Source organism: Cuculus canorus, chromosome 2 (genome assembly GCF_017976375.1).
Source record: "Cuculus canorus isolate bCucCan1 chromosome 2, bCucCan1.pri, whole genome shotgun sequence".
Taxonomy (NCBI): domain Eukaryota; kingdom Metazoa; phylum Chordata; class Aves; order Cuculiformes; family Cuculidae; genus Cuculus; species Cuculus canorus.
The window spans coordinates 71,031,939-71,044,533 of record NC_071402.1 but is presented as its reverse complement, the minus strand read 5'-3'; the positions used below and the strand labels follow the sequence as shown (position 1 = coordinate 71,044,533).

Below are 12,595 nucleotides of genomic sequence, written 5' to 3'. Positions count from 1 at the left end.
CTGCTCTCAGCCCTCATCAGCTTATGTGTCTTTCTTTCACCTGCTTATGAGTAAGCAGGGCTTTAATACGCTGAGTCAGTTAGAAATGGAAATAGTGAAAGGCAGTTTTGACCTCATCACTTTTCAAGATCTTAGCATAATGCAGTGCAATATACAGAGAATACCAGCCTCCATAACTGTAATACTTAGGATCCAGCAGATGAAAACTAAGGATTCCTTTTTCACTTAACTATGTAAACACTTGCTGTGTTTCAGCATCTGCCTTTAGCATAAATCACCGGTATTTGTTTTCTGTAGTGTGTACAGATAGTGTGACAAATGTTCTTCTTAGTTCCACGTGCATGTGGATGGGTATACGGGAGCAAAGAGGTGGTAATTTAGTGTTTTGTGGAGGGCAAACTGTGGCTAATGATTTATCCATAACACATGGTTACCCTGAAGCCAACAAGAATAAACAGAAGTTTGGTAGAAATGACTGAGAGATAGGTTTAGACCTGTCTGTCTCCAAGGCTGGGGTATGAAGAAAACTGGAAAGTCCCAGCTATACGTGTTAAAATCTTCTTTTAAATCTCACTTAATTATCATAGAATAGTTTGGGTTAGAAGCGACCTTTGAAGGTCATTTAGTGTGTCGTCCGTCTCCTTCCCCCCACCCCCGGCAGGGAGCAGAGAATTACTTAGATGTTGCTGTAGTTTATCTATATGTTGGTAATGAATCTAAAGCATTCACTAAAACTTGGAACCAAGGGTAGGGGAGTGTCTAGGACCTTCAGAAATTAAGTGTTCAGAAAGAAAAGAACCTACTGTAAAAGGATGATTTCTCTCTCTATTTTGCACAAAATATTCAGTTTCTCTCTCAGTCCTTCCATGCTTCCCAATTCTTAAGTTTAGTTCTCTATAGGTGATTATTTAAACATTACTGCTTTATTTAAGCATTATTGTTTTCTTACTAGTGGCACTCGAGACCTTCACCTCTCCTGCTGTCTATTATCGCTCTTACCGACTCCCCTCTGGTCTTCTATACTTCTCTTTGCACTGTTTCTCATTGCATGTCTCCAATTCCTCGTCCTCAGGGTCATCGTTATTCTCCTCGGTCCTTGGGAGTTTTCTTATTATTACTCATTTTCCCGCAAATTATTAAATCTCATTTCATATCTCTTGGGAATAAAGAAGCAGGAAACATGGTGCACTTTGTGGGGAGTACGCTTGCACCTGAAGGAGTGGATACATTTTTCAGTGAATTTAAATACATAATCGTTCTTGTGCTGACAGTTTTATGTTAATTCCCTTGTGATAGAAGTTAGGACATCTGGCGCTTCACAGAAATGTTCAAAAAAGGTTAGCTTCAATCCTTTCTCCTAAAGTGGGTTTCTGCCCTTTGTGCTCTTACTGGAAATCCAGGGTATTGCTGCTTCTTGCAGCAGCAGGAAAGGAGAATTTTGCCCTTGAAGAGGCAAGAAACTGCTTAAGTGCAAGTGTACAGAATTGCTGTGAAGTGGTGGCTGTATCATGTATTTTTCATTCCCAGTGGAGATCTCACCATGGAGTTCTTCCTGCTTGACTATCAAACCCCACAGGCTCCCTGGGGGCTGCAGATTGTTCTTTGCACCTTCTGCTTTAAGCCTCTGCCAGCGGTGCTTCAGGGTATGGGATAGAAAAAGATGTCCAAGGCTATTTTGTGGCTTTCCTTCCTCCCACTCCCCACCTGCAGGTCCTTTACAGAGAAAGGGAATAAGGATGCAGGCCTGAAGAGGAGCTCTTCTCATATGCAGGCGTAATAGGATCCTCTCCCCACAAAGGATCCCCCCTCCCAGCGGGGGCAAAGGACCCTGCTCACTGAGGGAACCCACTGTCCCAGATAATTAGCTAAGCAGCTGCTGTGTGTCTGAATGAAAAGGAGGGGAGGGAGGTTTTGGTCTAACAGGGAGCCAGGGCAGCATTCCTTGGAGGCAGCCTGCAGATTCCTCCAAAGCAGTCGGCGCTGACAGTGACAAGGGGTTGGCATTGCACAGCCAGGCATCCTGAAATATATGCACATCCACTTGCTCGGCCTCGGGTCCTTTATTGTGGGAAAACTACTGTTACTTGCTAAGTGCTAATCATTTATCCCTGGATCAGTGGGAGAATATACGGCTTGAGTTCACATGTGATGTTTTGCACTACTTAATTCATAACAAACTATTTACAGAGAGAAAATAAGATCAGGTTAGGAGAAAAAAACCAAACATTTGTAATATGCAAAATTAATTAATCTCAGCATAAGCAGCAATTGTGTTAATGCAATTGTGGGCAATATGCGTATGAATGAATCCCTTCTCTGTGTATTGTCTAGGGGGTCCAATAATAAAAAGGAGAGTGCCTTGTCTGGCCAACACATTTATGACAAGCTTTTGTGGACCGAAGCAAAACTAAAAAGAAAGACCGTTCTTGGCATAGGACCAGGTCTTTTCTTAGAGAGCTGCTTTAATTTGTTTGACATACAGTGAAAGACTGGCACACTGCAATAATTAGTTTTATATGCAGTTGTTTTATAGATCTGCAGCACTATATGCACCCATGGGCCTACTTGAATAACCTGATAAAGTCTACCATGCTGCTTCCTGAAGCCTGATCACAGAATTAGACCTATATGCCTGACTTCTTGCTGTACTGCTCAAATTTTTACGTAGATTTTTAATTGTGTAGATTCATTCAAATAGAATAACACCCATTTAAAATAGAGATAGTATACTAATACATTTGTAAGTGTGGTTCTTGGCATTCACACAAAGAAGGTTATTTTATTGTTATAAACATTTTTCTTTGGCTTTTAATTTCTTCCCCCATCAGTGCTGGTGGAAATGTAAGCAGTTCATTTAAATTCTAAAAGACTATTACTATTTCTTCTATCACTAATACTTCTTCCTAGTGAGCACTTAAAATAATGTCTTATTCATTGTTGCAGGGATGAGAATTAAGTTTTAGTTTCTAAGTACTAGCGATTTATGAGTGGCTAGTGGAAGCCAGAGAATATTGCTACTTCTGTCTCATGCAAGGACTTTCGAAATGAATGGCAGGAAATGTTTCAAATGTCATCTAATTAGATCTGCACAAGGTACCCTGCTAATGTAATCAAATGTGGAGTTAATCTCCCTTTTATGTTTTTGCAAGGAAAGGAGTTTCGTCTTGAAATTATAGTTTAAAGAAAAGAGGCATAGATGGGAGATGCGGAGGTCATTCAGTCAGCAGCAAGTGAAGCAGAGCAACTCCCATTTGTGCTCAGCCAGATGTTCACAGGCTTTTGCCAATAGCTCAAAAGGCTGATGCTACATAAATTACTATATCCCAGGGAGTAATTCAATGGGTGTGATGGAAGAGGAAGGGAGGAGGATGGTACCCTGTCAGTCAGAGGTCAGGTGTAGCACATGGGACTGAACCAAGCAATATTCAGCCAATTCTGATTTTTCCTTTTATTACTGTGGATTGAAAGCACTCATTTTTTTTCCATAGAAAGCAGAAGAAAAGTTAATACTTTCATTAAGAATATAAAGACCAATTATTATTTTCTTTAGAAACTCCCTTTTCCGGTGTAGTAGAAAGAGTTGAATACCCAATGAAATTTGAGCCTCTGATGGTCTTTTTTTAAAATACAGAATCCCCTTTGAAAGCTACCAGCGGCCTGATAAAATAAAGATCTTTAGAAGCTTCTCTTGTGTTCTGAAAGGATGCCTTTGCAAACCAAACTGTTCCCCACCCACCACCGTGTTCGTACCAAATTCGCGTAGAGAAATCCCTTTTCACCTCACGAGTTGTTTTCCTTTTATCTTTAGGAGAGTAATTTTTAGAAAAGTAAAATCAAACAAAAATGTAGAGTAATAAATAATAATTTTCTTTTAGTGTGAAGCCTTCTCTCAACTAAAAATGCTGCCATTGCAAGAAAATAATCACTTGTAGGCTGCTGCCTCTTACATGTGTTTGTCTGTATCACAAGCCCCATTATTTTTGACTCTCTGCCTGTAGAAAGAAGTGGTAAGCTAAGGGAATCTCTTTGTCTTTCAAGGATATACATCTGCCCATTGTGATGTGAAGGATAATTTAACCAATGCAACTCTTGCTTATTAGAGAACAGTAGATAAAACTAAGCCCATACTAGTACTTGATTTTATCTCAGTTTCAAAAGAACTGATATTGAATATTTGAGGTTGGTATTGCAGATGTTGTTGGTTTGTTTTTATTTTTATTTTTTTTTTAATTTCTCAGAATGGCTTACAGTCTATGGATAAAAAAAATAATGAAGTACTAAGCCAACATCTCAAACAGTATTGTTCAATCAGTGAGAAGCCCATGGAGGGACAGAGTGCCTTTTTCTGTCATAAAAAAAAAGAAATAAGCAGTGCCCTCTAGTGTAAGCTAACATCAGAAGGAACCACCAGGAGGATTTTCTATCATCTAGGTACCTGCAATTAAACCAGTTTCACAGATGCAGATGCAGCTCTTTAATTCTAGAAGAAAAGCAGTAAAAAAGAACTGCAATAGCATAGCTTATCGAGACATAACTGTCGGAAATGCAGTCGTTAATAGGTAGATGCAGTCAAATACCTCAAACTCTCTGGCCTGTTTTATTTTCTCTACACTTGAAGTGTATGAGTGTAGTATGTCTCCAACCTGTACCTGACCTGGGAGATGTGTTTTACCAAAGAGCATTTCTTGTTTTCTGAAAAACAGCAGACAAGTGCAAGCTTTTATAAGGTGACCCACATGGTACCTTGGCTTACGTAGGGTTTCCTGCTCTGTGTGAGATGTGCTCTGGGCTGCAGTTTTCTAGAGCAAAACATCTTCTGATGCTGCGTGACTCTGAGGAGTGACCATCTCACTTTTCTCCTTGGATTATGCTCCATGAATGCCTCTGATGGCTGCCAGCACTATACAAAGTGGGTGCCAAGACTTACATAGACAGTCGGTGGATTGCTCATATATAAGAATGTCAAGTGAAGAGGTTAGGAGCTTGTATTTCTAATCTAATTCAATAAGATTAGCTCCCCATGAGGAGGGATCTGTAAATGTGCATTGTTTCTGTATAGATTGCTGCACCCTGGTAATAGATGCCAGAAATGAGATGACTTACCTGGACTGTTGCTCCTCAAAAGTGGTGTGAGATCAGCTCAAACATTTCTTCTACATGCTGCTGTCTTGTGGCCACTGCTATCGCCCAACTTGGTACATTCAGTAGTTATTGATTCTTCAGCTCTAATGATAGACCACTTTTTGAGCTTCAGTTAATAATTTCTGTCCTCTTTCCTACAAGCAAGCAGGGAGAGCATTGTTTTTGGTATTGCCAAGGATGATGTTATACTCTGTGAAAAGACCAAGGAGAAAAATATTCGGCATTGAGACGTACTAAAAATCTGCATGCACCAATGAAAGCAACCAGTGTTATGGTATCATAACAATGGTTCATTAGGACTTTACCCGAGGCCAAGATGATGATTGTTCCTGTTTAAGACCAAGACCAACAGATGGCATTTGTTAGGACATGGATATTTATGTACGAAGTTGCCAGCACTTTAAGAAGTGGTGCCTCTCTTAATTAAGATGATAATATACTGCCTTGTTTGGAGAGATTCTGCTCATAATAATGCTGGTGAATTATGAATAGAGGGAAATTAGTAATAACAAATGCCAGATGGAGGTATCTTTCAAAGAGGAATATTTTGTGTAATGTGGCATGTAAAGTTGACAGACCGGGTCTTAAAAGACCTTTATTATTCTTTAAGCTTTCCTGACAAAACTACTCTCTATCCTGCCAAGAAATGTAGTTTCACATGCCAGTGCATTTTTAAGCAAGAGTAATTAAAGTATGCCTCTAAGTTTATGGCTTGGAGTGAAATCCATTCCTCCAACATTTTGTCAGGAATCTATAAACAGTGCAAGTATGGGGACAACTTATAACAACAATAGTTTTGCCAATTCTACACGTTCTGCCTTTGAAATCAGAGGCAATTAGGGATGAACAAAACTACTTTCAAAGCTTACAAAAAAAGTGTAAGTTTTGCTGAAGTTTTGCTTCACATTTTTCTTTTGGTTGAAGATGACTCTTAGGAATAAGAAATGTTTTTCTAAAATTAAAACCTGCCTTCTTTAATTGAAGTAAAAAATAATTACTGATTTATAAATGCATTGAATCCTCAAATGCTTGGTCTTTTTTGTAACTTCCTGACAGAGGGAAATGAAATTTAATTTTATTTTGTAGTGTAAAGTAGTAATTAAAAGAGAAATAGACAAGAAGAGTAAGAAATAAACTCTGAGGGTTGGTATTTAATTTTGTTATAACAATATTCCCACTCAGTGGGCATTCCAGTTTTGGTCTCTTGGCCTGCTGGCCATTGTCCATTGCAGAGAAGGTTCTTTCATGATTATCTATAGGTGAGGCAAAATGTGTCATGGGAGGTGACCATGAAGATTTCATTTTCCTTTGTAATTGTGTTCAGATTGCATTAGGACTCTAGAAATGTTGCATATAGTCTCTATCAGATATCCCAAATGTAGTATACCAGGAAGACTTGAAGAGCGTACCTTCTGTTCCATCCATGCGTAGTCACTTCCAAATACACAATAATGAACTTGAGATGTACATTCCAAGACTTCTTCAATAGGCATAAACATTGTGGCAGGGTTCGGAAAGATAGTAGAGGAGTTGTTTTTGTCTTCTTTAGGTTATTTTTAGTGATTATGCATTAGTAAAGGAATAAATGAAGTAATATATTTCATTATTGGATGATGAAAAGGCTTTTGCTTCATTTAGAAAAAGATCAAGATCAGTTTTCATGAGAATAAAACACTGTTTTGAATTATGCTTAGAACAGACTGTCCGACTATTTCTGGTATTAGCGTTCATTGCCATTGCAGAAAGGATTTAACAATAGAAAGATGAGAACATGAGAAAAGAATGTCTAGAGGGAAGGCAGTCAAGGATAGGATTCAGTGGCTCTAGTTTTGATAACAAAAGCAAAGAGTGCTCTTAGTTGAGACTTTTGAGACTAATGCGGTACTTTCAATAAACACTAAATTTATCTTAATGCAGAAAGAGCGGTATTTCTAGGCAGTTTCAAAAACTGCTTAGGGCATTGTTTGTCATTGATCTTACTGAAGCTATTGTGAATTTACCTGGGAGATGCCATCTAAAGTTATGGACTGTTAAACCCTGGTTTTGCTTGCATGTTTTTTTAATGACTGAGTCCTGTATATGTAAAAATCAAAGCAGCTAGCTTTAACAGCCATCTACATAATGGGAAACAAGTGCTATGACTCTTCCACTCCAACTGTTTTTGAAATATGTACTACTTTTTTTTTTTGCCACCTTGCAATTTTTATTTCTGTTGTCTTCTTTTTTTTTCTTTCAGAAAAACTTTACAATTCCAATGGACGGGAGCTGAGACGGGCACTTTTCTCCTTGAAACAAATATTCCAGGTGAGCAAATAATGGCTGTCTATGCTGCAATTTAAACATTATTTTAATTTCTTTTTTAATGCAGGGTTTAACTTACAGTTTTTGGCAAAATGTAATTTTAAAATTTCATTTGTAGTCTGCAATTAGCCAATTGCTCTTTAGGGTCTTTTCTCTTTATGGTCTGCAAGCCTTCCTTTGTTCCTTTGGTCTGTAAGAAGACAGGACTAAATGTGCAATAACAGAAGAGTTAGTGGTTGGAACCTGCCAGGAAATGAGAGGAGAAAATCGGGAATCTTAGATGGAAAATAGGCTGCTTGTTAGGCAATGGCATAGTTCTGTTTCGGGAAGTCTTGGAAGGAGATGTGAAAAGAGGAGCTAAGAAAACAGGGGTAGGGGGAATGGCCCAACGTTGGCCTAATAATTGGCAAATAGACTAGGCTTAAGCCACATCAAAAACTGAAAAAGAATGTGAGACATGGGACACATCTGATGAGGAACCAAAATGTAGTGGGAGAGATTGGGAGAGCTCTGAAGGTAATAAAATTTAGGTTGAGGTTAGAGGAAAGAATTTATTGATTAGCTGAAAAGATACTTCATAAAGCTGCGAGAGATATGGTAGTGATTGATCAGTTCATTTAAAGAAAGGGATTGACTCTATTTTGAGGATTCGTTATGGACGAGGCCTGAAGTCAGCAGGATTTTGAGTCATAAGGGGAAGTAGCTGGCATGATAGACAAGTGGTGTGGATGGTAAGGAAATGAATGGGATTAAAAGTTTGGATTTCAAATTGGTTTTGCTGGATAAGGAAAAAGACTTGAGAAAGTTGCAGATCTGGAGGAACCTTGTTGGATAGAAAAGGTCAGAAATAGTGAAAACAAAATACCTGTGAGAACTAGAGAATACTGAAAATGTGATCCTAAAATGGAATTCACAACACATTCCATTTCTGTCAGTAAGTATAAATGAAATCAACAAGAAAAGCACCCCTCCTCCTTTACGAATGGATCCAAGCAGAGGATGACAAACTATAATGTTTTTCAGCTTCAATAAGTAGATGCAAGGGTTTCAAGCTGTTAGTTGTTAGTTTAGCACTTCTTGCTTTGTTTTAACCAGACATTTATTCTGAGAAGGATAACAATGTTTAACAATTCTGACAGACTGAAGAACTGCAAATTTCCAAAACACACAATGTTTTTGCAAGTTTCAAAGTTAAGCATTCAGAATTTAGAAAATGACAGAAGATTTTCCAAACAATAGAGTTAGATGGTTAAGGGTGGTCCATTTCATGGAAAATATTGGTAGTTGAAGATGTGTTCCGAGTCAGAAATTTTGAAATTGGACAAAGAAAGAGTTTCAACTCAAACAGTCTGGTCATCTCCTGGCCACAGAATGGGGAAACCATTATCTCTTCAAAGGTATTCTCGGGAAAGACTGTTTGAGTCGCAATGATGCAAGCTGGGTTTCCTTGTGAGCTTTCCAAGTGGGTGGACTGTGTGCTCAGAGGAAATTAGGCAGGTTTCCAGGAATCTTCTCTGGTTTCATCTCTTTTTGTTAGCATCAACTGTTTCTGGGAAGTATTTGTATTTATCCGAATTTCTGTATTCTACAGGTTAATCTGGGCACTCACATGTGTTAAGTATTGAGTGCCAAGCTTCTCTTCCCACCCATCCTGTACATCCCATAAGTCCCATCATGACTTTTCCAAGTTTGGGTATTTGTAAATGTTCACTTCCATGTAAGTTTTTTGAAGTCTAATAAGTATTTCTTAACACATAGATCTCAGACCTTTCAGTGAACATCTTCCAGATAATCAGCTGTTTTCATGGGAATGTTAAGTATTTATCTGATAAATTTAATTGGAGTTGACTGAGTTGAAGAGTAATGAATTTATTTTTTAAATTAAGCCTGCTGGACAGTTTCAGAACATAATTTTCCTTGAAACATTTGACTTCCCTGCTTCCTAATAGATGTGATACAGAAAAGACTTTGGGAATTGTCTGTCACCACCTTAAGTAGCTACTTCTGGTAGAACTGTGGCTGTTTGTCAAACAAACATACTCTTCAAAAAATCTTCATATGCTTTCAAAATACACATTCTCTTTAGTGGATGATTGAGGATTCTTCGTCAAGCTGCAGAGTATCCATGTCATTTGCTCAAGCGTTTGATGTACTACACTTCAAACTGGAAAATGAAACCCTGTGTGATATAAATTCCTGCTTACCTGTAAACTTCACTGTCCTGAACAATAGTTACTGGCATTGCTAAGAGTATCTTTTGAACACGATTTCAGTTTATCCCGTAATGAACAATGAGAGAGACCAAAAGATGATTTTTATATCTGTTTTAGAAAGAAAAGCTATTCCAAATTTTGTGAAGAAAAATACAAGTTTATATTATAAGGCTATATTATAGACCAAACACTATTGTCCAAATAGACTAATTTATTTTATAATCTATGACAGTAGAAATCTATCATTATGTTAAAAGTTTTTAAAAGTATATTTTTCAACATAAATATGTTTGATTTTGTATCTCATTATATTTAGTATTTTACATTCCTAAATGAGTATAATATTTTGGAAATAAAATATTGACTTCAAAACCAGACTTCATTTTCACAAATTTTAGAGCGTTATGGAGACTTCATCATGTCTTTAAGTGCCAAGACAAGTCATAACACCATGTTTTTATAATAATTTCATCATAGCCGAGTTAATTTGGCACAGTTCTGTGTCAGTATAATTTTTAATTTGGAGCTTCAAGGTCACGTGCAGTCTCTTATTTGCATTGAATAGGAACAAACCCAAGTTTGTATCAAATATGAATTCCAAATAGTCAGACCTCTTGCTTTTTCACACAAGGCCTCAGTGAAGCTTAGCAATGTTTGGCAAAAACAATGCCTTTGTTTCAAATTTTAAATGAAAGATTCATTTGGCAAGTACAAACTTGGAATTTCTCTTTAGTTCTTTTGGTGGGCTGCTTTTGGCAAAATGATAAAGGTTACGTGAAGCATTTTTCTTTGGCAGTGATGCCATTCTATTCCTGTCATTCATTCTGAAGGGCTAAGATAGCCACACTCATCATCTTTTGCTGGACTATACTGCAGTATTCTTCTTCTGATTTATTAATGTGCTTTTTGACAAACAAATTTGTGGAATAAGGCAAGTAATGTTCAGGTTAGAAGTATGTGAAGCACTTGACATTAGAAGAACTGAAAAAAACTATAAAGACACAGTTGATTACCTATTAGGGCACAATTTATCTCCCTTTGAACGTATTTTCTGATAGACTTCTGTTTTGCCTGGTTCTTCCATTAATGACACATCTATGAATTTTGTGCAAAGTGCTAAACTTCCCAGAAACATACAGAGCAGAATCTAGCTGAATACGGCACTCCTTGAATCAGAGTGGAAAAACATTCTTCCATTTCCTGATTGTGATATTGTAAGAGAGATAAAAACACAATATCAATATCAGTCTTAAGAGAAAAAAAAAATGGGTACAAGCACTACAATATATGTAAATAGTGCTGTGCAATTTAATGATATTAAAAAAAGTATATTAAACAAGACGACTGATACAACTGAATATAAAGCAGACGTGTCTTAGAACCTATAAACAAAAGTGTGCATTGTGGTTACAAAGCATAGTTTCAAGTCATGGTGATTGCATGATTTCAAAATATGAAATAACTGGATCAGAATATGGTGTTGTAAGCAAAATAAAAAAGCCTCAAAACATGTTTCAAGGCTGTTGAAATCCATAATCATGTGTAAATCTGCTTCTTAAAGTTTTGGAAAGTATTTTTAATCAATCAATGTATTACATATGTTTTCTGGAAAGCAGACCTAAAAGGTATTTTTTAGAGTGATAAGGAAAAGAACAGAGTTTTCTTTCAGGACTGTTTTCCCCAGTAATTGTCATTTGGCAAATGCAGAGAGATCTCCCGCTATTTTTCTTGAGTAGCCTAGATTCCCACTTTGTGTTGTGATCAGAATATCAGGCAACACAGTCACAACGTTCTCTTACAGAAGTTTCTTCTATTGTTGAGAAATTCATTAATCATTGAACAATTGAGCTTTGTGCAACACATCACAAAGAACAGCTATGTAGGGGTCCTGGAACCATTAACTAGAAGGTGTTTGGATAGATACAGTCTTATCAGTGAGTGAAATCAAATGTCACACACTTCAGCTGCTAAGGAGTCATCAATCATCCTTAGGAGAGCAGAAGGAGTATTCTGTATTTGCCTCATTGATCTCAAGGAAGGAGACTGCTCTTTCCCCTCTTGAAAGCATGACTGATGACTCTTTAGGATTTGAAGTTGTGTGACACTTGATTTAGGGGCTGCTGTCATCACTTGTGAGGCAGGTTGCCACCTTTCCCCTTTAAGAACCCTATTCAAAAAGTTCTTCATTAAGTTATGAAAAAGAGAGGTACCTTGATTTCCTTCCCAAATCAAATTCACTATAGTTCTGTGAGGCAGTTTACATATGCTTAAGCTTATTTTAAAAAGGATATGTCTCATTACTGTTTAGAGATTGTAAATAAACTAGATATTTCACATTAAATATCAGAATGGATTTCTCAGTTTCATTGGCAAATATTGTCTTCTTCATGCCTAGACAATGTTGTGGGCTGAGATCTAAAACATTCTTAATGAGACTATAAAATGCAAACTGCTTCTACCACAAGGATAGCCTAAAAACTTGAGATGTCACTATTCATTCTCTAATTTGTAAGAATCTTTAGATTGAAACAGGAAACCTTGTTTTGTATGGAGGCTATCTGCTTTAGCTTCCTCAGCAATATAACATAATGCATGAATGTTGTTTAATCTGTTGCTTTGCTGCCATGAAGAAAATCCCTGGTAGGGTCTGGTCTCGGTGACTTTCTTAGTAATTTTTAATGTTGCTATTAACTGGGAGGAAAAAAAGCATAATGTATTGATGTATCTGCTTACTACTCAAGGTGCAAAGAATTAAATTCTGACGCATGAGGTCAATGGCATAAAATGTTATTTTTACTTAGTGGATGAGTGTGTACAGGTAGATGGACTGTGGTAAACAAACAGAGGCAGCAACAGCAGGACTTTTTTTGTTCATTTCATTTGTTTTGTCTTTATTGGGGGAGGCAACCAAAGCTTTTCTGGCTAATAAGTATATAGAT

General features: G+C 37.3%; 1 protein-coding gene across 11 annotated transcripts in view; it reads left to right on the top strand.

Moving 5' to 3' along the window:
* FHOD3 (formin homology 2 domain containing 3) overlaps positions 1–12,595 on the top strand; it is a 403,933-nt gene that overhangs the window by 179,761 nt on the left and 211,577 nt on the right. For all 11 annotated transcript variants that reach the window (XM_054057577.1, XM_054057576.1, XM_054057575.1 and 8 more), the window contains exon 4: positions 7,379–7,446. In XM_054057577.1, coding sequence (XP_053913552.1) covers positions 7,379–7,446 — 68 coding nt within the window. The remainder of the gene's footprint in view (positions 1–7,378; positions 7,447–12,595) is intronic.